The 25058-nt window shown below is 40.2% G+C and overlaps 2 protein-coding genes across 2 annotated transcripts in view; both read left to right on the top strand.

The window, feature by feature from the left end:
* Positions 1-517: 517 nt before the first annotated feature.
* On the top strand, positions 518-2176 carry GPR61 (G protein-coupled receptor 61). The gene has a single exon (XM_059900836.1). It carries the CDS (start codon positions 821-823, stop codon positions 2174-2176), a length of 1356 nt encoding a protein of 451 aa, XP_059756819.1. The 5' UTR covers positions 518-820.
* A 4216-nt stretch (positions 2177-6392) lies between these two features.
* The window catches only part of GNAI3 (G protein subunit alpha i3), a 37825-nt gene continuing 19159 nt past the window's right edge, over positions 6393-25058 (top strand). Inside the window, exon 1 of the mRNA XM_059927324.1 lies at positions 6393-6629. Coding sequence (XP_059783307.1) covers positions 6512-6629 — 118 coding nt within the window. The 5' untranslated portion in view covers positions 6393-6511. The remainder of the gene's footprint in view (positions 6630-25058) is intronic.

Below are 25058 nucleotides of genomic sequence, written 5' to 3' on the forward strand. Positions count from 1 at the left end.
GACCTTTGGTAAGTTACTTTATCTCTGCAAGCCCCAGTTTTATCGATTGCAAAATGGGGATAAGAATAACATCTACCTCATAGGGTTGCATAAGGATTAAAATGAGTTAATATACGTAGAGGGCTCAGAACAGGGCCTGGTATGTGGAAAGCATCATAGACATGTTACTGCTTATTATTAGCATTTTTATTAATAAATCCTGCAGCATCTTCCGAACAGTTGTGAAGTAGGTACTATTCCCTTCATTTTACAGATGCCTTTATGAGGAAACTGAAGTTCAGAAGAGTTAGTAGTTCCCAGACCTAGGACTGGAAACCAGATCTCGTGCTCCTTCTTCTCCCCAACAGCTCCTGCCATTCTGAGGAGACAAGAAATCAGGAAATTTACATAAGCAACCTTAAAACTGGGGCACTATCCCAGACCTCAGCAGGACCCTGGGAAAGGGAGACAGAGGATTTAGAGTCCCTGGATAACAGTCCTTGAAAGGGGAGAAGGGTGTGGAGAAGAGAGGAAAGGAGCTGGAGACCACTCAGAAGACGGAGTGTTGAGTGGGCGAGGCTCCCGCATCTCTCACGCTCCTGCTTCCTTGCAGTCACCAAGGTGGACCCGGAGCTGCCTCCTGAGCCCTCAGTCCCCGGCCTTGAGGGCTGGCAACAAGAGCCTGCCCGAGAGGCTCCAGCAGGAGGCGCTCTCTCCCCACCCCAACCCGCACACACAAAATTGGGAAGCCTGGGCCTGGGCTTGCCATCCCAGGGTCACTGGACTAGGATGGGGGATGGGCCTGTGACAGGAGGTGCCCTGGGTGTCCTCTTTCGGCCCCATGGAGTCCTCCCCCATCCCCCCGTCATCAGGGAACTCTTCCATTCTGGGGAGGGTCCCTCAAACCCCAGGTCCCTCTACTGCCAGTGGGGTCCCGGAGGTAGGGCTGCGGGACGTGGCTTCAGAATCTGTGGCCCTCTTCTTCATGCTCCTGCTGGACTTGACCGCTGTGGCTGGCAATGCTGCTGTGATGGCTGTTATCGCCAAGACACCCGCCCTTCGAAAATTTGTCTTTGTCTTCCACCTCTGCCTGGTGGACCTGCTGGCTGCCCTGACCCTCATGCCCCTGGCCATGCTCTCCAGCTCCGCCCTCTTTGACCATGACCTCTTTGGGGAGGTTGCCTGCCGCCTCTACTTGTTCCTGAGCGTATGCTTTGTTAGCCTGGCCATTCTCTCGGTGTCGGCCATCAACGTGGAGCGCTACTATTATGTGGTCCACCCCATGCGCTACGAGGTGCGCATGACGCTGCGGCTGGTGGCCTCTGTTCTGGTGGGTGTGTGGGTAAAGGCCTTGGCCATGGCTTCTGTGCCAGTGTTGGGAAGGGTCTCCCTGGAGGAGGGAGCTCCCAGTGTTCCCCCAGGCTGCTCACTCCAATGGAGCCACGGTGCCTACTGCCAGCTTTTTGTGGTGGTCTTTGCTGTCCTTTACTTCTTGTTGCCCCTGCTCCTCATCCTAGTGGTCTACTGCAGCATGTTCCGAGTAGCCCGAGTGGCTGCCATGCAGCACGGACCGCTGCCCACGTGGATGGAGACCCCCCGGCAACGCTCCGAGTCTCTCAGCAGCCGCTCCACCATGGTCACCAGCTCGGGGGCCCCCCAGACCACCCCGCACCGGACGTTTGGGGGAGGGAAGGCAGCAGTGGTCCTCCTGGCTGTAGGGGGACAGTTCCTGCTCTGTTGGTTGCCCTACTTTTCTTTTCACCTTTACGTCGCCCTGAGTGCTCAGCCCATTTTGACTGGGCAGGTGGAGAATGTGGTGACCTGGATTGGCTACTTCTGCTTCACTTCCAACCCTTTCTTCTATGGATGTCTCAATCGGCAGATCCGGGGGGAGCTCAGCAAGCAGTTTGTCTGCTTCTTCAAGCAGGCGCCGGAGGAGGAGCTGAGGCTGCCTAGCCGGGAGGGCTCCATTGAGGAGAACTTCCTGCAGTTTCTTCAGGGCACTGGCTGTCCCACGGAGTCCTGGGTTTCCCGACCTGTACCCAGCCCCAAGCAGGAGCCACCTGCTGTTGACTTTCGAATCCCAGGCCAGATAGCTGAGGAGACCTCTGAGTTCCTGGAGCAACAACTCACCAGCGACATCATCATGTCGGACAGCTACCTCCGTCCTGCCCCCTCACCACGACTGGAGTCCTGATGGGCTGCTGGACACTTGGAGGGAGATGGGGCTGGGGGCCGGTTATGACCGCAAGGAACTCCTTGTGGGATCACCTTTTCCCAGCTAGCTGGGGCTGGGGTCTCTGCACACAGCTTTCGCTTAGTGTTTTCTGGGTCAGGAACAGAGCCAACTGGATGGATATGTGGCAAAAGCCTTGGACATGGCTGTGAGCCTTGACTACTGGGGGAGGGAACCTGGTGAGATGGTGACGAGATTAAAGGGTCAAGAAGGTGAGATGATGCCTCTCAACCAAAGAACTTTCCATGACTCAGGAAGCAGGGAAACCCTAAGGGTAGGAGTTGGAAGATATAGGGCAGCAGACCAGGCTTGGAGTTATTCTGGGGACTCTTTAGGATCTTTCATTTTTCAGTGTAATTGTCCAGGGCAGAAATTGCACTCAAGCAAGGTAAGAAAATGACCCATGTCTTCTCATTTCCTTGCTAGGTTTAAAAACAACTAAATTACAGCCAAGTGTTTCCTTTGAGTTAATAGATTTTTTTTTTCTAGTTTTAAACCTGAGATTTCCTTAAAGCGAGAGGACCAGCTGGGTATATTCCTTTCTTGAGTTTGGCCAAGCAAGGGGAAGTAGCAATCAGGGCACACAGAGTAGAAGAGAGGAAAGCTGACTGCAGCTCTCTCTCTCCCACCCTCCAGGAACAGCTGTTCTGTTGTATTTTTCAGTTTCTCTTTTGGACATGGGAGATCAAGTTTGGGGCTTGATCTTAGCAGAGGCAAGAATAAAGCAGGATGGTTTTTCTCTTTGTCTTTTAGGATGAAGAAGTGGAAAGACTGGGGGTTGGATGGCTGAAGGTGGGGGTTAGCATTTGAATCGCTAAGGTGGTTGGATACAGAGAGGCCTGTAATAACCCAGACCAATAATACTGTAAATCTTTTTTTTCCAGAGCTGGCCTCCCTGATCTCTCTCCTCATGGCAGTGACCCATCGCCAGCCCTCTGGACAATCGGGTACAAGAGACTAAGGTTGGGAATGGGAAAGGTGGGGTTTCCATGGTTCATTAAATGCCTCCCTACTCCCATTCATCGCTCTCAAAATTAGCTTCAGTGACAAAGACTTAAATCTCTCTCCTATCTGCAGCCCTGGGTTGGAGAGAGGGCACGGGAGTTGGGCTCAGCTGTTCACTGATTGAGACTGTAGGGACTGTGTTGGGTGGTCTTGGTGGTGGTATATTCAAGGGAGGGGGAATAATCACAAACTGGACAGGACACCCATCTGGGACTACCCGTCCGTCCACTTCCCTCAATTCAATCAGGTCACATTAGAGAGTTGAGGCAGGACCACATGGTGGTGTGATCTGTATTTGAACAAATTCCTGGCTTAAATGAGCATCAAAGAGGAAGATGGCTTGGTGGGAGTGGGATAGTTTCCCCTCTGAACAGTTAATAAATAATTTTTATTATAAAAAGTTATGCTGATATCAACATTGACTCCTTCAGTTCAACTCAGTGCATGATAGTTGAATACCCTATTCTCTGGGACTCACACAGAGGATTTGGAGTCACTGCCTTCAAGGAGTTCACAGTCTAATTTGATCAGGTATTTGTATTTTGACAGAGCATTTACATATGGTAAAGCACTATGGAATGTGTTAAGAGAAATATATTGAGGAATATGTTCCTGGTTCTAACTTCTGAGAGTTCAGCCTATTGCAGCAAGATGCCTATATGGAGGCTTCCTGCAGATTGAAAAGTATGGGGGCTGTAGATGAAACTCTAGTTGAGGAAAATAATTTATTACACGAAACTGGGCAGCTTCTCCTCCTCAGATCTAGGAAATTTTCCAGGTTTCTGTCTTCCTACCACTAGACTTACTCTAGTCCAGTGCTTATTACATTGAGGAAATCCCTTAGATAATATATACACCGAGGAGAGTCTTTTGCGATTGAAATGCATGTTCTTCTCCTCTCTCTCCTCCTTTTAAAGATAAATTCGTAAGGGAGGAATCTCATTCCTAGATAGGGGGAAAACTTCTTCCGAACACCACTGATGAGCTAGCCGACCCTAAACATTGCCAGCAGGTGGCAGTGTGAGCCCAGTGGCGCTAGGAAAGATGAGTGCAGGTGGGGAGGGGGAGGGGGGGACATTAAACACTGCCTGGCAGCCATTTTGTTAACTTATTTTGCCTTTTTGTTTGACTTTGCCCTCCAACTTTTCCTTCACATATATCAAAGGAGAAAATCTTAAGTACAAGAATATGGCTAATTCAGGCTGAAGTTTCCTGACACTGTGATCTCACTGGTGTTTATTACAGAATTTGACACATGCTGGTTCATTTGCCATTTATTTTTCCCGGAGTGGATCATGAAGGAAATAAAAATTTTCTCTTCTATTATGCTGAGAACTTTCCCAACAATTTGTCATGACCACCTATCAGGGGTTTTCTAATCACCAGGATCACTTGGTAAAGTTCCATATGTAATTCTTAGCTGTGAAAGCCATTCCTGGACAAAATTTGACCTCTAAATCCACTGAAGAAATCAACAGGTTGAGAAAACTGTGCTCTCAAGTTATTTTTTTCCCCGCACCCTGGTGGTGTTGGGGTAACTCTCAATCCTAGATGAAAACCTTCTGTTGTCAGGTCTCCCAGGTAACACCTTATAGTAGCATGGTAGAAAAGGAGTGAATTTGGAGTCAGATCTACTTACTCACTGTGTGAACTTGGGAAAGATGCTTAATTTCTCTGAGCCTATTTCCTCATCTGTAAAAATGGGGATAATATTAACCTACCTCACAGGGTTGTTGTGAGGAATAAAAGAGATGACACATGGAAGCACCTAGCCATACCTGGCAAATAGGTACTCAATAAATATTGGTTTTTCTTCCCTTTCCTCTTGCCCTTTTTCCCCATAAGTATTGATTATGGGAAAGCAGTCCCTTTTATTCTAATGGTCACTTGGAAAAGAGTAGGAGACTTCGAACTTTGAAGAACTGGCAATAATAAATTATGGTGGATGAGGCTGTTTAAGGTGGCTCTCAAGAAATTCCTCTAATGATCATCAATCACCATATAGACCTTTCTGTTTGGACCGTATAATCTAAGGTTTAGGTTCTATTGGGGAGATAATATTTAATCGTAGGGAAAGGTTTTGGGGGCTACAAGAGTTCCCCTCCCTAGAATATATGGTGAGAGTATTTGTGGGGCCATTTGGAAGTAAAGGTAATTTAGGGCTACTTTCACTGTAGTATCCAGGATTATGAGTAAAAAGGCTATCAGTCTGGGGCTTTTATAGGGGATTTATCAACTTTCAGGTGATGTTATGGCTGAGAGGCAAATTTTACCGGAACTTCCCTTTTCATGTGGTACCACAATAGGTAATTTTAATAGGAGATTCACAGGATGCACTGGTTTGTTTTAGGGTGTGGAACTTTGGTTGACTAATCCTGGTAGAAGTCCTAAGCCCTTAACGCAGGACGGTATGTGAGCGCTAAAACTGGCTTATGTTGGGGAAAGACAGCATGGAAATTTTATGGAGAAACTACATTCTTACCTTTCAAGTAAAGTAAGATCTGTTAGCGATTTCAAGTGACCCTTTACCAACGTAGTAGCTGGGCAACTCTCAAGTTCACTGGGTACATTTTGAGAGCAGGAGGCGGTGGGCCAGAGGAGAGGGCAGAAAGGGATCGATAAAGTCCCAGGCATGGTCGGTCTTACTTATTTCAGATGTGGAGCGTGGCCAGAGCCCAGGCTCAGTAATTCTCATCCTATAGATCTGGCTGAGACAACTCCGGCCGAGAAAGTGTCCTACACTTGGGCAGAGGCCCCGGACCTCCACAGCCAGAGTCCAGCTGGGTTTTCTGGCCAGTGAGAAATTCCCAGCAGAGATTCCCGTGTGGGCTGCGGCCTTTTATTTGGGAATTCCCATCCCCCACGCCAATCTGAAGCCGCCTGTGTGACCTCGGGAGGGTGTCTTGAGCCGGAGAAGCCAGTCCCTGCTTTTTCCACACTTATCCAAATAAGGCAGCCGAAAAGGTGAAAGGGGACTAAGGTCGAGCGGCGCCCGGCGAGCTCGACAGGGCAGCCCTACACCACGGAACGGCAGCTTGACCTCCTCGTTCCTCTCTTCGTTCTCCCGCTCCCGGTTGTTCCTCCTTTACCCTAGCTAGACTGGGCCGAGAAGTAACGGCCGCGGGCGTTGCCGGAAGTGTCGTAAAACGCCGGATATCCGGTTCCTCTGGGCGCTCAGGGAGCTGACGGAGAGGGCCGCCGCCCAACAGTAGACGCTGTCTCCGCCGGCCCAGCCGCCGTCTCCGCGGTGTGTGAGTGAGGCCGGGCCTGGTCCCCTCTCCCTCCGCCGCCATGGGCTGCACTTTGAGCGCCGAAGACAAGGCGGCGGTGGAGCGAAGCAAGATGATCGACCGCAACTTGCGGGAGGACGGGGAGAAAGCGGCCAAAGAAGTGAAGCTGCTGCTACTCGGTGAGGGGCTAGGGGCGGGGCTGGCGGGGTGTTCCCGAGGGCCTAGGCACTTGGGAGTCCTGGGCGGGGGCGCCAGGCCGGGCCGGAGGAGAGGACCCCGAAGAATCTGGAGGGCGTGACGGACGTGGGGCGGGGTGTGGGGGGTTGGTGGCTGAGGCCGGAGGGCGTGATGAGGGGGGTGGGGTTTTGGGGTGGTAGGAATTAGGCTGGAGAGAGGGTGTGCCTCCATGCTGGAATTGGGTTCAGCGAAGAGAGCTTGGAAGTGTGGTCCAGTAGGACATTGAGACTGTATTAGGAATATGGGAAAAGCTCATAAAGGAAGAGCTGATGTTAGGGAAGGTTTTGCAAGGGAGGGGTTGGAGTGAGTTGGTAGCGAGGACGGGAGAGTGTGTTGGGCTTGTATACTGGCTTGTGAGTTTGGAGCGTGGTGGTACTTTATGACAGGTTAGATAGAGTTAGGAGGCTTGAATAATTAATATAAATAGAGAGGGGGCAGAGACAGAGTGGTCACCTAGGACCTTGTCATTTATTAGAGAGTGGGCAGTTTGAACTATCGGTAAGGTGGAGGAACTCTGGGTTATCCAGGAAGGTGTGTGGTTGAGATAAATGACAAGTTCTCAGGTATACAGGAAAAGAGTTTGGGTGCAGAAGCTCTGTGTACTTATCCACCTTTTTCTATTATTTTTATTCTCTTAAGGTTTTATAACTCCTTTCCTTGTTTTTATAAAGTGGGAGGTTGTGTGAGCTGAGGAGATTTAAGGACTTGCTGGTTTGGGGTTTGTGGCATAAGATGTGATGATAATAGATTACACAGTGGGAGTTGCTGAATAGTTGCTAGGGATGTTGTGCAGTGGGACTGAAGTTATTTTAGGATAAGATAAATATTGGACATATTTACTGTAAAGGGTGTGACAGGGACAGATTTCTGGTGAGCTGTTCTTTTTTTTTTTTTAAATATTGGCTTCAGGAATTACTTTTATTTTACCTGACATTTGTTTTAAGTAGCTTTTATGTACAGTCAGATGCATTTTACTCAGCATGGTTAGTTTTAGAATTTTTGAGAGACTGGTTTCTAGAGGCTCAGTAAATCACATAAAGTACCCTGGCATCAGCTTACCGAAAGATCAAGCCACATTTCTTCACCTTTAGTATTTTCTAGGGATCTGTTAGGGAAGACTAAATAGGAGTAATGGTTTCTGTAAGCAATAGAACTTTACTTTTTGAAACAAGTGATTTTTGGGAAAAAGAAGTTGCTTTAGGAGAAGTGCCAAATTTTTATGGTGTAAAGCTCCAAAGGACACAATGCACCACCATAACCCAGGGTTTATTTTGTACTCCAGGGTGTTCTGGGTGGCCATGCTAGTCTTTTCATGTTAACATGTTTGATGGTTTGTAGATTGCAGAAGCCCTGGTAACAGCTTTTTGGATAAAGAGGGAAAGTTATGCATTGGAGCATGAGCTTTCAGTTTGAATACCCGATCTTACAGAACGTATGAAATAAAATTGAAATTCCAGACTGCCACTCTCCATATAACAGTATCATTTGTGAATGAGCGTGGTCCCTGGTACATAGTAGGTGCTTCTTAAATATATACTGTTAACCAGCATGTGCCAGCTAATGTTGGACATTGCTCCTTGGGGCCTTTCAGATGTTTGATATAAACCATAATACTCAAGGCATTAGCATTGTCTCTATTGATCGATTAATTATGAAAGTAAAGGTGTATTTTCATCTTCTGTGGTTATTTTGGTTTACATTCATCATTAGAGATCCCCTCAGGACATTAGCCTATTGTGATACAGGACTTTATAAATAGTGCATTTAATTAAAAACAAAATTAAACACATGATCACTTAGGGAACTTCAAAAGCAGTAAGTAAAAACATTTGCTTTTACTTTCCATCAATTTCATTGTTTTAAGTAAGATTTTTTAATATTCTTGAGCAAGTTAAATCAACAAATTCAAAGAGGTGTCAGAGAGAGATGCTCTTCCTTGAACCATAACATAAGACACTTATGAAATTAAAGTTATCTTCCTTGCTATTTCTGTAAGCAAAATGCACCCATCACTGTATACAAATAATTTTCTTTTTGCTGTAGAATACCTCCTTTGATGTACATGCAAGTCATTTTTACTTCATCACTGTAAAACTATCAAACTTGGTCTAAGTTGAGATCTATTTACTTACTTTTGGGTTTCCTGGCACATAATAGGTGTTCTTTAAATATTACTGTATTTCCTTCCTTGCGGGGATGTAATTTAGCACAGTGATTAACAACATGGGCTCTGAAGTCAGACTGTTTCAAATTCTAATTTCCAATTACCAACTGTAACCTTGGAAAGTTGTTTACTCAATTTCTCTCTGCCTCAGTTTCCTCATCTTTAAAATGGAGAAAACAGAGGTACTTAATAGGATTGCTCTGAGGATTAAATATGATAATAATGTGAAGTAGAACACAGTCTGGCACAAAATATTAGTGTAATGAATATTAGCCATCATTGTTATTATTATATCAAAATGAATGTTACAGATTAAAGGTACTATAGAAATTCAGATTAGTTAAGGAAGAATGCAGTATTATAATTCTTTGGTTACCTTTGGTTTAAATTTCTTTTAGATGTGTTATTGAGAAGCTCTTGATATACCAAATTAGTGTTTAATCATAATATTCTACAGAAAAATAAAATTATGTTATGCAGGGCTTCCTAACCAGAGTGTAGTGCATAGGAAGGCATACAGTGTGCTGTTTGCAAATGTTTTATGGTTTTGAAATTTTAAATCATTTTTATGATTTTATGATTTTTAAATCATTTTATGATTAACTTTCCAAAATTTTACTGCAGTTGGAATGATATTTGAACATTTTTGGTATGATTCCATCAGTAAACTCTGAATTTGGCAATTGAAAATATTTGATTTGGAAGGTTTATACCAATTAGTATTTAATATCATCTGTAATATTTTGTATTTTATTTTTCATGTCATAATTTTATAATGTAAAGAAAATATGTATTATTTTCACCAAGTCCCCCCAGCTTACCTCAGTAAGCTTTACAAGTATTACCATTTTCAGCGTGCGACGTGATGTGACCAAAGTTGGGTATCACTGGGATACTGCATAAGAGTACTGCTTTTGGAGTCTCATAAAACTGAATTCAATTCCCACCTCCATTTACTAGCTGTGAGACCCAGAGCATGTAACTTAAACATATGAGTCTTAATTTTCACATATATAAAGTGGGGATGTGATGCTTATATCAGAAGATCAAATGAGATAATGTATGTAAAATACTTAGCAGATAAATATTCACTAAATGGTGACTTTTATCATTACAGTGATGTTTGGAAAACTTATCATTTTAGCTACTTTTTTCAAGGGTGTTTCAGACAGATATTTGATTATTTTTCAAATATTAATGTACCCTTTTCAAAGATCATCAAGGAATTTTAATATAACTGTTTGTGGTAAAAGGAATTAAATATTATCGTTTAGTTTTGTAAGTTATTGAATGATCTGCTCCTGTGCTATCTCTGTCTATCCATTTCTTGATAGTTCCCCTTAGCAGATCTTGAGAAAACATTGTTATACAAAATGAGGTTAATGCTTTGTTCTTTAGGATTTTGCTGCTAGTGGTATGCCAAAAATTAAGTTACATGCAGAGAATTAGAATCATCTAATTAACTTAAGCCCTATATTTTATATTTGATTATTTACATTTAAATATCTGCATGTTACTGGCCGAATATGCTTGTTATTGAAAATCAGACTGTCCTTTGATAAATAGGCTATTATATTGTCATAAGATGATATTCTTTATAATGTTTGCTATTTATTTGGCTTGAGATTCCTGGACAGTTATTAGATTTCTTGTGGGGATGCATCTTGTGCCTGGGCAAAAGAAACTGGCACAAAAAATAGAACTTCACAGTGCAAAAATAGGTTTGTTTCTTATAAGCACTTATTAGTCTTTGTGTCTTTTATTTGCATTCATCACTTCTGCAGTCTGAAAGTGTGGTATCCTTTTCAGGAATTATAGTATTGTAATCTTGCCTGAGTATGCTAATTATGTAGTAAGTACAGGGATGACCATAGAGTTGGGTGCTTAGTACTTAGTGGATTTGACAGGACATGTAACTTTTTAATCAGGGCTGCAACTGTGTTTCTTTAAAAATTTTAGCCTATTGAATGTATTTGCACTATTACAAAAAGTCTTTTAGTTTTGGAGCAGTGGTCTCTGATAAAAGTAGTTCGTTCTTAGAGAAGTTAGGTAGAACCTCAAGCACTGTGCTCTTTATCCCTCCCCCGTGGTGCTGAGCTGCTTCATCCTCTAGTTGCTTGGAAAGGAAAAGGGAGTGGATGAGTCTCTACAGATATGTCCTCTTTTTTCTGAACCCTGTCTCTTCTTTCACAGTTTCTTCCACATCATGCCTTTTTTTTTAAAAAAAAAACAACCTGGGGTGTGTGTACCCCTTAGGGCTTCAGAAGATCCATGAACTTTCTAAAGTTTTTAGCAAAATTTGTGGTTACATGTGTTTTTCTGGAGAGAAGAGCCATATTTTTCATCAAGTTCTTCTTCCATGGTACTGCCTAACCTCCTTAAAGTCCCTCATCTTTGGACCAGGAAAATCAGTAGCTGGGCAAAAATGGAACATTCAGAATGAAAAAGAAAAAACCTAGATGTTGTGAAAAGTCTTTTACGTCTTTTCCCTGAAAGTTTTTTCCTTGGAATTTTTGAGAAAACTGTGTTCTGTGCTTGAGATGGCTCCCCTTTCTCCAGTTCCCCCAGTGACACTTTCCTCAAGTCAATATATCCAGTACAGAACTTGCCTCCCCTCCTCACTTCTCTCCCCCAAATCCACCTGTTGTGAACTTTTCTGTTCCGGCATTGTCATTCTCAAAATCATCTACACTGAAAACGGAACTCGTTTTTTTAACTCCTGGCTTGCTCTCATCCATATAACCAGTCAGTTGCCAAGTTCTATGACTCAGTTGTCACCAGATTTTTGTATTTCATGGGCCAGTAAAATTAATTTTTTTGTTGTTGACTGACTTAGGATTCTGACATTTTATTTTTCTTAGTAAATACATTTAAAAAATATCCCAAGGTCCATCTATTATTATTTCTATTTTAGTTCCCTTTCCTCCATGAAACCTTTTTGATGTTCTGAATTGGATATGATCTGTTCCTCTTTTTGAAATCTCATAGTACTTTTTATGCTTACTGTTTACCATATATTATGGTTATTTGTATACTTAGTAGCTCCTAACTATATATGGTCCTTGAGGGCCAAGAGAACTAGGTATTTCTTATCTTTATATCTGCTGCAGCACCTAAGATAATGCTAAGGTGTTTTGCCTGAAAGGAATAGAAATTCATACTTCTTCCAGTCAAGGAAGGCTTTGTTGAAAGGACACAGTAGGCGCCTTCATAGGAATCAGACAAGGATAGATAAGAAATGCAATACAACCAGGTTGCATGCACATGGAATGTAATACATGTCCCCTCCCCCCATTTCTCCTAGAGTAGACTGGTCACTTGCTCTGCTTTGTTGGTAAGTCACCTCTTCAGAACAGCTTTCTCTGCTCGCAGGACTTCTTTGCCCCTACTCCCCTTCCCCCAGTCTTCAACTTTGACTTACTCTCATACCTCTGGCTCTCACACTGCCTAACCTGGTAGTTCAGGCACTTAATGTCGTCTGACTCAGGTTCCCAGGATTCGCATTCCAGGTTCCTGGGAAAGAATATCAGATTGGCCCATCCTTGTCAGGTGCCTACTGCAGTCTAGTCATCTCTGGTGGGAATATGGCAGGGCTGTGGGGTATCATGAGTTTCATAAGGCTGACCCTTTCAGGGACTAGGTGGGTCAAGTTCTCAATTAAAAAGGCCTGGCTAGAAAGTTAATGTTTAATAGATGACAGTGCCTACCACCTAGTAGACACTCACTGAATATAAGTTGAAAATAATGGAATGAGATGGAAATATTGAAGAACTAAACATATCATTGCTTTAGTTTTTCTTTAATTCACAAGAGCATGCCTGCTAATTCTCAATATTAAGTTGTCATTTTGTATGGTTGGGAGATGTAATTAAATTCAACTTGAGGTAGGTGCAGGATTTTAAACTCCCATTATCAATGCATCCAACTCAGAATAGTTAATGTCACCTGATTTTAATTACCTTCGATTTTAATTCAGGAATTAATTTTCTTAAATGCATATAATCAGTTCAGGGTCTATGCTTCATTGTCCCTGCTTTTTTCCGGTTAATTTTCCGCCCTATTATTTTTATGAGCACCAGAAAATTGTCCAGAGCTAAGGGAAGAGGTAAAATGGACCATTTTGCTCCTTGTTAATAACCTTGCTTAGAGGTTTTTGTTAGGGAGTAGGTAAAAACATTTGGCAAAGAGATTGCTCATAGCTTTTAGTTATCCATGCTGTGTCTTCTCCTGTTTAGTTTTGTTTTATTGCGGGGTGGGGCTTGTCGGGGGAAATGGGGAGGAAAAGATGCTTTAAGTATTCAAGAGCTAGAATATTAGCAGTAAAGACCAAAAAATTTAAACGTGGGTCTCATAAGAATTGTCTAGAGCAGTGGACACTAAATTTGTTCAGATTACTGAAATTTGTTTTAAAATTTGTTTTGTAGTCAACAGAATACAGTAGACTAGCGCTAATAAAATCCATCTATTTGAACTAGTAACTCAATTCAGAAATAGGAGATACCATGTAATGTAGGGCAAAGAGCAGAGACTGAAAACTGGGAGAGCAGTCCTAATTTCTGAGCTTCATTTTCCTTTTTCTGTACAATGAGGTCTGACCTCAGGGGTCCCTTGTCTGTGAAGTTAATGTTATCAACTAGATGGAATATTTTAGCAAGTTATAAAGAGGGCTATTTTTGTGTTATTATTTCTCTTGTTCTTGAGTTTGATTGAAAGTAGTTTAACTTAATAAACCTGTTTAGGAAGATAGTTAAAAACTGAAGTTAAAAACCTGAAAGACATAAATTCACGAAGTACCCATATGTAAATGTTCAAGAGAATATAAAGAAGTTCTTCTAGTATTTGATTTCTCCACCAATTTTAATTATCTTCATTTTGGTACAATTCTTTATCAGTGCTGAGCAAGTTAGAGTTATCTTTAGGCCTTTATCTATCCAGGCTATCCTTTTACCTCCTTGGCAATCACGTATATCGTTTCTGTAATTCAGGCTGCTTGAACTGAATAACATTGTGTTAGGATCACTGTTTAATTGTTCTAGTTTTGGTGCAATGCTGTATGTAAATGAAATATACTATTTTCGATGTTTTGCTATTAAGTGGTAACAGAAATGAACATATCTGTTAAGAACCAAGCAAACAAAAGATACCAAAAAGACCAAATTTGTTTGACTTGTACCTGAATAATGGCCTAGGTGATCTTAGAAACAATTTTCAGGAGGTTATAGTCTTTTTTTTTTTTTTCTTCCTTTTCCTTTTTGGCTGCGCCGCATGGCTTGCAGGATCTTAGTTCCCCAACCAGGGATTGAACCCAGGCCCTCGGCAGTGAAAGCACGGAGTCCTAACCACTGGACCGCCAGGGAATTCCCGGATATAGTCTTTAGACATGAATTTCCTTTGATTTCTAAGTTAGACTTGGAAGATACTTAAAATTTAAGACTGTTAAGGATTAGCTGAGATGTTATTGTATCCATTGTTCCATTACTATTTTGCTGCTATAGTCACCAGTCTAATTCTCGAATGGGTAAATGTTTTAACATTCATACAAAAGTCTTAGTTTTTTGGATGATGTTAGTATTTCACATCTCAAAAAGTTTTCGTTGCTTAACTTAAAAGTAGATAGTATTCTAAATTTTTTCTAGCTGCTCATGTAAATCTACAGCTGGCATGTCAGGCATCTCTCACCAGGGTTTTACACTATTTGTATATTTAAATTGTTCTTGTATCTCCTGCTTTTATTCATGTGGCCTGCTGTTAACACTTATTACACTGGTGATTTAGGGACCATTTAAATCAGACCTCTTTAAAATTAGCAAGGTAGCTGGATTCTTGTCATATTGTAATTAATCTTCCTGTAGTGGTTGATTGTGCGACCTATTTACACTGGGTCAAATACTCAAAATTTCGTTTATCCTTTCAAGTTGGATTTGAAAACTAAAATAGTATTCCATTGAATTCTAAGAACTAACGAAAATGTTACATTGTATTTGGATTTCTGTTTTAGCCATGTATTGATATCCCTAGTTTTTATGTTTTTATTTAATGGATGGTGTTGTATATTATGATATGATCTTGGAACTTACCAGTATGATTTTAGAATCATTAAGTTTAAAATATTTTAAAATCAGTTGAGAAACAGCAAAACTCCTCTTTAGTCACTGCTCTTGAGCTAATGTGGAAATGAATTTTGCCCAGGACCTTGGAAGTTATATTTTACAAATTACTATAAATTATAGGAGGATTGTTTTAGAATGAGATACCTTTAATAGAACATTTCCCCCTCTATCTCCTGCAGTTAGAACATGGGAATCATTAACTTCAAAACAGGGCTCTGTTTGAAGTAATGACATAAATACTATAATGATTTATGTAGATAATGTAGTTCTGATGTATGGGATATGATAGCACAGTCTTAACTTTTCTACGCAGGTTATTTCAATATTGAGTTATGTATTTCTGAAAATAAAAATTGAACTACTTCAGTTTAATGATGTAAATCTTTTCACCATTTTGCAACATTAATAAATCCTGACATATTTTGGTTCATTTCAGATTATTAAAAATAATTTCCTTCCTTTCTCTACTTCTAAGAAGAGAAGTGTATTTCTTATTCTTTTATTTTTGTTATTATGGTTGCAATTAAAATCCACATTCATGTTCTCATTGGTATTTGTAGTTCTTTCAACTTTTTCTAGACTACTTAGAAGTTTTTTAGTAAGCTTTTTGTTTTGGAATAATTTTAGATTTGTAGGAAAGCCGCAAAAATAATGCATGGAGTTCCTGTATACTGTTCACCTGATTTCCCTTAGTGTTGATGTGTTACATAGCTGTGGTGTATTTGTCAGTACTAAGAGATTAATATTGGTGCATTAATGTTAACTAAATTTCACACTTTATTTGAATTTCAGCAGTTTTTCCATTAATGTTCTTTTTCTGCTCCGGGATCTAATCCAGGACACTGCATTGCATTTAGTCAAAGCCACTTTTTATTAAGCTTTTTGGTTTTCAGTGTTCAGAAGGAGGCTCATTTATTGACTTACTTATGATTAGGTATCTCTGGTTGTCTTATATGTACACAGGTACTTTCCTAGCCTAGAGGTATAAATGAGAAATAGACAAAACTTTTAAGCAGTTCAATTTGTGGAGCTATACAAGTAAACAATGGTAATGGAATGTGGTTACAGAAAGAGTAGCCAGTTTTGGAAGGAGGAAGAGGAGGAAGAGACATATCAGGGAAGTCCTCCCAGAGGAGGTGATATTTGAGATGGACCTCGAGCGATAAATAGGAACTCTTAAGGCAGAGACTGGAGAGAAGCACATCCAGACAGAGGGAATCGTATGTACAAAGACTCAGAAATATGAGTGAGCAAATAGATTTGCCCTGGAATAAAGGGTTGGCGCGGGAGGAGTGTAGGAGGTAAGGCTGGAAAGGTATGCAATGGATTTGGAAAGTATTGATTTGAATTTTTAGTAGCTGTATTTTTAAAAAGCCACATTTTATTATAGATAGATAAATATAGATATAATTTGGGGAAGCCATCTAGAGACTTTGCGTTCTCCCCCCTCTTATTACCTGCCTTTTTTGCCATTCCACTACCATTTGCCATTCCAAATTCCATTTGGGTTTTGACTTACAACATTGGTGAGCATTTATATGGTAAAGGAAATTGAAATTGTAGGCATCCTTAGGGATGTGGAACTGAATTTGAATTGAAACTGAGTTGAAATTGTAGGCAACTGAATTTATAATATTTTGTTATTGGTGAATTTTTAAAGTTGGTATTAATTTACATTCAATTAAATAGGCATGTAGAAAAGTGCTGTATGCTGCTGTCAATGTTTGAGACTTAGATAGGGATATGATTTTAATATTTTTAAATGTAAAAATTTGATGAATGGATTTAACATTGCAGTTAACTTTGTAGGACATCTCCACTACATATGAATTATTTGTGTGGGTTAAATGTATATTTTATATTTTTATCTCACAGAATTTTGAGGCAGAGCTAGTAAGAAATGTACCTATTCAAAAATAGTTTTCAGTCAGGTCATATGTACATACCATGTAATTTAGCATTAGCACCATAGTGACATTTTGTTGCTCTGCTTTCAAAGAAGTAAAGGGAAAGTTACTCTCCAGAAGCCAAAATTAGAACATTGCGGGAACCAGAGGATGATCCCCCTTCTTGCTCACAAGTGATTGATCCCTTAAGCATTCTTTCTATATTCCACAAAAGTGAGGAAGAAACCCCTCTTCTCCCTCTAAATTGGCCAGTTGCCCAAAGAGAACACATGATCCTTAGCAACACTCGAGTTACCTTGTTCATATTCTCAAGTGAAAAGATTTTGAGGAGAGCTGCTTGGCTGAGTGAGCTGCCTCTTTTTTTTTTTTCCCGTTTAATCAAACCAACATTTTCCTTAGGTGATTTATGAATGTTAAAATGGCTATTAGCTTTCTACTTTATGGTTTATAAGGCTTGTAAAATGATAGGATCATGTCCATGAAAGATGTGAAACTGAATAAATGACACACTACTGTGTAAGCCGGACATATTTTGGTTGTTACGGAGTTAAAAAAATTTCTCCCCCTCCCTTATTGCATATTCACCCTCTGGAAATATTTAATGAAAAAGTAATTGATATTGGGGAGGAACACATAGGTGACTTCAGAGATAACTGGTAATGTTTAATTTTTTATATTGGGTGATAGGTACACAGATGTTTGTTTTGTCACACACATGTCATAAATATCCTTTTTTGTATTCAGTATTTAATAGAAACAACTTAAAAAGTTTTAAAGGCTGAAAAAGGGGTAATTGATTCTAATTAACTTAAAGCCAGGTCCATTCAAGGTGGTTTTTGTTTTTGTTTTGTTTTGTTTGGTCACAAGGAATAGAAAACTCATTCAAACTAGCTCAAAGACTTGGAGAGGGGAATTATTGTTAGAATAGAGATAGGTTTTATGAGAATGAAGGAAGACCTGAAGAATCAGGCCACAGAAACTGAGGCAGCTCTGGCATTGGCCAGGCTATTTTCTCTGCCTTTCTTCTGTTTCTTTCTCATTGTCTTCATTATTCACTATTTCTGCCTCTTTTTACTTTCTTGTCTTTACTTGTTCTCCTTGGTCTCTTTCCTCACTCATTTTCTATCTCTTCTTTTGTATGGACTCTCTTCTCTCATGACATCTCTAAGTCTCTCTGTGCATTTGTCTATTCTGTTTTCTCTCCAGATCAACTTCCTCTGAATTCTTTCCTTTATAGTATTGATATGCATGAAGCTCTATAATGGTAACCTAGGTTTTCACACATTGTGACTTTGTAGTTTAGGATGACTTTTTCTGTATCTTCCAGTGCAGATTCCTCAGAAAATCTGGCTGGTCCTACTCATCTTTTGGAGCTAGATCACACAGGGTGTAAGCCCTCTGTCCGCCTGTACTGGGTGACTCCTGTGTCAGATACTTACTCATTATCCAGCCACAGAGAGGGGCATGGCCCAGATCCTGTAGGCCACCTGCCCTGCAAATGAAATAGGAATTTCTCCAGAAGGGGTTATGGGCAGGCAGATACTCTAATATATCAATTAAGTTTTATCAAAACTTTCTTAATGCATTTTAAGCCTCTTTGGTGATTGGTATGTGATAGCTTCCTAGAAAAATCTTTTTCAGAGAAGAGACCCATTATCTTTGTCCCGGTCACAACTCACTGCTATCTTTTATTAAGATATTCATTCATTCACTGAACAAATATTTAATGAGCACTCACAGTGTTTCTTGCACTCCTTCAGGTATTAGGATACAGAGTGGGCAGGACAGGTTCATAGCAGTTAATTTCACTGAAGCGGATGGTGGGCACAAGGGAGCTGGGACTGGGTTTTGAGAGTAAGGTTTAGAGGGGAATAGGGAGAACAGGAGGCTTGTGAGTGAGTCCAAATTTATCGTCAAGTATAGTTGTGAGGTGAGAGTTGAAGGCATAACCAGGAATGGGTGTGGGGCTGACTAAAGATAGCAGAGGAATGGAAATCTTCTGTTTCTGTTAACTGCCTACTTCGAAAATTCTATCTATTGCAACTGGCATTTGCGAAATGTAATTAGGCAACCACTGGATCTCATAGAAACTCAAGCCATTCATCCCACAGTTATTAATGTGTCTGCTCTGTCCTAGACTGTGCTCTAGATTGGGGGTAGAGGCACAAAAAGAAGACACTGTTTTGTGCTTTCGAGGAGTGTGCTTTTGAGCTTAGGACTAGTGGAATACTAAGCAGGCACCAACGCAAATAATTAAAATAATTTGACCAAGTATTAGTGTTGTGGTGTTTGACATTAGCCTGTAGGATCAGGTTGAATCTGGTCAGAGTCACCTTGAGGGAGAATTACATAGATGTGGAAGGGTTTTCAGGTTGTACCAAAAAGAGTTTTGTTACCATTTTAATCAAAATCAAGAAAACCCATTAGCAGTTTATGAGATTAGGAGCTGGAAAGAGAGTCAAAAAAATTTTTTTATTTTTGAGTAGCCAGAGCTGGCTAGAGATAAAATGAGGTAAGGTGACCGGGAAGGACAGTTTGGGACTTGATTTTGGAAATTAACCTATGGGACTGATGCTGAAAGGGAATAATCTGTGCCAGCCAACAGAGCGGGAGTATTAATTGTGTTCAGAGGGAATGGGGGAGGCTTCAGCAAAGATTGAAGTTTGAGTTGAATAGGGTTTTCAAAAATGTTTAAATGCAGAGGCTTGGATGCTTAGAGGGACAGTGGGCTGGGTGAAAAAATTATTCTGTTATTTTAGGTTAAGGAAACTTGCTAATTTCACAAGAAAAATATATCTAACTTCTCCCACGAGACCATAAATTCCTAAACTTATTTGTATTTGAAGTCTCATTGTCTAGCAATGCCAGGCAATGCAAGATGTATGTGTGTGTGTGTGTGTGTGTGTGTGTGTGTGTGTGTGTATTTTAAAGGCTGAATAACAATTTTTGTTTGCTCTGTGACATTTTTCCCATCTGTAATTTTGCTAACCATTTCTTTTACTTAATTAGGAAGCTGGAAACTGGTTTTTGTGTTAAGTATGGTACCTTGAAAAGCATTTTGGATGAAATGTCATTTTTTACCTTAATCTGAGTTTTTATTATTTTAGCTACTTATACCTCTATAGAAAGGAATCAGTGGGAACAAACGGTAATCTTATTTTTGGAAATAGCAGGAACTGTGCTCCTGTGATCTTTAGTTATAGATATTCACATTTTTTTTTTTAAGAATAGCAATCTAACTTGAATGTTCTGCTAGTTTAAGACTGTATATAGAATATCCTTGAGCATGAATATAGGAGCTTGGCTGCCAGACAACTCTTACTTCCTTACTGTTGCTACACTCTTTAATTCTTTCTGCTCTTTGTCCCTTCTTGATCAGTAGTGCATAATTGAAGAACATGCTGATCACTGTACTATGGTAGTATTGTGGATTGTTGGGTTAATAGGAAGATGTGGATCCATGGTTTGATTTGAAGCCTCTGTGTGCCAGAATTAGAGATTTAGTCTGCCTTTAGCATTATAATAATTATAATCATTGAATATTAGAATGCGGCCATAAAGCACATCTAAGCCAAAGTCCTTCACATTTTATGTGTAAGGAGACTGGCATTAAATTAGGTGACTTGCCCAGGGTCACAAGCTAGTCATGGCAGAGCTAGGACCAAAGTCTCCTCTTCCATAGAGTTTGTTCCTACATGGTATCCGTAACTAAAAAAATCTTTTTAAGTGCCGGAGTTGTAAATGAAAGGTGAAAATAAGTTAGAAAGAAAAATCAAAGTTACTGGCTAAGCTTTCAGTCTGCTGTGGGAGAGAGGCTGGTCTATGCTTATTGCAGTCATATGTTCCCATATATCTGATTATGCAGGCCTGTAGAGAGACCATGAGCATGTGTTTGTCTAGCACTGGCTAGAGGGTTATCCAAAAATAGTGGCATATTGGGGGCTGTGAGACTTCTAGAAAAGGGGGTGTGCTGTAGTTATAATCCTGGTCTTTCAGAAGTTTCATGACTTCTCTACAGAAACAAGTATTTAAAAGGAAAAGGAGGTGTTTCAGGTGCCACTGGAATAACTACTAGTACATGAGGTAGTGGTGCAGAGACCTGTGGGCAAACTTAAAGGAAAAGCTGCAGAGGTACAGATGGGTGAGAAATATGGGAGAAGAGGTAGCAGACAGGAGTATTTAGGGCTGAAAATAGATTTAAGGAAGAAAGTGTTTTTGTTCTTCAGGGTGGGGCAGAGAAAATGACTAATGCTTTGATGTAGTTTACTGTAGCTTTTAGGTTATAAGTTGCTGACTAAGTGTGTGAATCCAGGTTCTATCCACGGTATTGTTATTGTGAGAGAGCAGCTAAGTAGTTATACCATTTCTACTGAGGTTTTGAACCAACATCAGTATCCAAGGAGTTTTTATTAAATTAAACACTTTGGGCCTTAACATTACTTGGTGGTACTTGGAACAGAGAAAACAGCATTCACAAATAATGGCTGGTTAACATTTACTGAATACCTAGTATGTGCTAGGTACTGTTCTAAGAATCTTCTATTGACCCCTGTTTTACAGATGAGGAAATTCATTATGCCTGATGGCACAGAAATATGAAAGAGCGTAATATACTCATGTACCTTCTTTGGGCTGGCTTTAACTTTTCTTTTAGTCAAAATGAGAGAAAAAAGAGGAGGCATCAGGTGACACTGTGTTTTTGAGTGTCAGCCATCTTTCAGGGTAAATTTTAAAAATCAGTGTGTATGTGAGCTGAATGTGTTTACTCATATATAATAATTTATACTAGCAATTCACTGGCCTTAAAAAAATCTTGCAAAGAAATCATCACCATTTCTTATTTTTCACATTCATAATGTAGTATATGTTATGGAAAGAAATAGGTGGGCCTGTGATATGGTACCTGCTCTCAAGGAGCTCCTTAAAAATAAAATTTAGAGTATATTTAGGTAAATACAGTGATTCTACAGTAGAATATATACTGGTAAATTGTTTTTTGTCTAACAGTGTTGGTGATTCTGTGTGCTAACCTGTACACACATTTCTTTCTTGTTCTGTTTGACTGTTTATAACATGATTTTCTAAATTAATTCCATTCCTTTATTCTCTGCAGATTGCCTTGTTTCTTTTGTTGAGAACAAGACCATCTAACTTAGCTACTTGTCTTCCTTTTCTCTCAAAAATCTCTGTAGCTTTAGCTCTCATCCTTTTTTCCTATTTATATTGGATGTCCTTTAGATACATATCGTTTTAAGGATAAATCTTTTAAGTCGAACTGATCCCATTCCCTCCTGTCTCTGGAGCCTTTCAGACTTTTCTTCCCTATATGTCCTATCGCCTGCCCAGTTCCACCCCTTCTGCCTACAAAATCATCTTCAGTTCCTTCCTCTTCAAGCCATAGAGTCTGTCTTTGCAATTCCTTTATGTCTATCCCATTCTTTATATCCTTATTATTGAAGATTGAAGATGGGCAAATGAATCTCTCCTTAAACTTGTGTTGAATTTTGAAGGAAGATACGTAAAAAGATGTACATAAAATTAGGAAGTTTCAAACACCACATGTGTATTGGGGAAGGAAGGTGAGACAAGAGACGCAGTTTGGGGAAAGCCTAAGAGTGAGAAGTTATTAGAGAGAGAACATACTACTGAAGCAGTGGAGCACAGAGGACTGAGGTAAAAATAAAGAGTTCAGACCTAATAAGAAAGGGTTATAGAAAATGTTGGAAGAATTTGGAGAATTATTAGATAAACTGATGTTTTTTTTAAAAAAATTTATTTATTTTTGGCTGCATTGGGTCTTCGTTGCGTGGGGGCTTTCTCTAGTTGTGGCGAGTGGGGGTTACTCTTCATTGGGATGCGTGGGCTTCTCACGGTGGTGGCTTCTCACGGTGGTGGCTTCTCTTGTTGCGGAGCACGGGCTCTAGGCATGTGGGCTTCAGTAGTTGTGGCACATGGGCTCAGTAGTTGTGGCTCGTGGGCTCTAGAGCACAGCTCAGTAGTTGTGGCACATGGGCTCAGTTGCTCCGTGGCATGTGGGATCTTCCCGGACCAGGGCTCGAACCTGTGTCCCCTGCATTGACAGGCAGACTCCCAACCACTGCGCCACCAGGGAAGCCCTGATGTTTTTTAATAGTGCCATTTGGAGATGATGAGAGGGAAGAGGGGCTTTGAGCTAGAAGTTTGAGAAGATTGCAACAGTAACATCCAGTAGGTATACGTCAGGCTCAGATGTGTGAGGAGTAGAAAGGATTAATTTGAGAAATGCACAAGAAGAAGATTTTGTTACAGCTTGATGTAAGGAGAGAAGAGTGAGTGGGTTCCAGATGACTCTTAGATTTCGTACCTGGAAGGAAGGTAAGATGGTGGCACTTTTCATGGTGATCTAGAAGCTGAATGGGTAAAAGGCTTGGTATAAAGCAATTCATTCTTTATTTGTATGAAATGCTATGGAACACCCACTGAAACAAATCCTGTGTTTAGTTCTGTGGTCAGTAAGAGGTGCTTTCTTTTAAGAGATAGAATTGGATGCCTAATAAAAACTTGGGTGAATATATGTTGTGTGATAATAAAGAGAAGGACAAACTGACATTTTATCAGGGAGCCTTGGAAAAACATGAGAGAGATAGAGCAACATTTTTTTTTTTTTTTTAAATCAGCACCTTCCTAGGGTAGAACTTAATGAGATGGGTAGAAATTGATTCTGAGATTAATAAACTTATTATTTTACTCAAAATAATCCAACATCAATGGTAGAAATGCTGTTTTCAATATATTAAAGAATGGTGCACATTACTTCATTAATCTCTACTTTTTGTAGTTAATTTTGTAGTTACTGCTTACATGGGATAATCTGGGAATTGTGTGTTATAGACTATTTTAAATGTAAGTGGTATGCTTTTGTATTCTCTTCCTCAAAATTGAATCATTAGGGTTTTTTTTTAGATATGCATGGGAGAAATCACTTCTTTCTCACACTATCATTAGGAAGTTCTTTGTGTGCTACTTGAATATTAACTGTTTTAGTGCTACCCCGATTATCAATTAAGTGATAAGAACAGAGATAAAATCATATATAAATGTCCCTTTTGATTCTCTAAAAATGTAGATGTTTGAAATTATAAAATTATTTGAACTTTATTTTAACTAACATTTTTGGTTGATAGAGTTGAGAAATATTAATAAAGGATCATGCTTATTGAACAATAGTCATTCATCTGTTCATCAATATTTATCTACGTAGCCAATTTATGTCAGGCACAGTTCTAGGCCCTGGGAATACGAGGATAAATAAAGTTCATGGAGCTTATATTTTGTGGAGAAGACAGGAGATGAAATCTGTAATGTGAAGAAGTGATATGTGCTTTTAAAAATATAACAGAGTAAGGGGAGAGAATGTGATTGGGTGGGGGCTGTTTAGATAGATTAGTCAGGGAAGGCTGTTCTGAGGGAAGCAGAAACCTGGGTGAAGAAGATCTTGTAAAAACTTATTCCAGGCAGAGAGAATGGTAAATGTGAAGATCATGAGACAGGATCTAGCTCACTGAGAACCAGTTTGGTATGTTGGAGGAAAAACAAGAAAGCTGGTCTGACAAGTGCAAGACAACAAAGTGGAGAATAATAGGAGTTGAGGGTAAAGGGGTAGACAGGGGCCAGAGCATATTGGGCCTTATTGCCCATGAATTTTATTTTGAGTGTAATTGGACACCATAGGAGAGTTTTGGGACAGAGTTGTGACATGATCTGATTTACATTTTACAAAATTCATTCCAGCTACTGAGTGGAAAACTGACCATAGGAAAGGTGAGGTCTAAAGCATTGGATCATTTAGGAAGCTTTTGCAATGATCTAGGCCTGTGGTTTCCAGTATGCTCATGATCATTGTGGTACAAGAAGAAACTGTTCGAGCTATATTTATTTTTATTTTTAAAAATTAAGCTCTACTAATTCAGTATACATATAGGTCCTGGCACCCACATTCCATCTGTATGTTAGCTACATGTCACTTACCAGTTTTGGCCTGAGCAACTGGGTGAATGTTGAAGTCATTTACTGAGATGAGATACATGGTGGAGCAGGGTTTGTTTGAGGGTAAGGGTGGGGAAGCAGTAACTCAGTTTGGGCATTTTAAGTTTGAGATGTCTACTAGAAATATAAGATTTATCAGGTAAGTAATTTAGATATACGTGTCTG

The sequence above is a fragment of the Balaenoptera ricei genome, chromosome 1 (genome assembly GCF_028023285.1).
Source record: "Balaenoptera ricei isolate mBalRic1 chromosome 1, mBalRic1.hap2, whole genome shotgun sequence".
Lineage (NCBI taxonomy): Eukaryota > Metazoa > Chordata > Mammalia > Artiodactyla > Balaenopteridae > Balaenoptera > Balaenoptera ricei.

Excerpts from the sequence above, each read along its gene's own strand:
- GPR61 (XM_059900836.1), top strand. The coding sequence starts at position 821 with ATGGAGTCCTCCCCCATCCCCCCGTCATCAGGGAACTCTTCCATTCTG.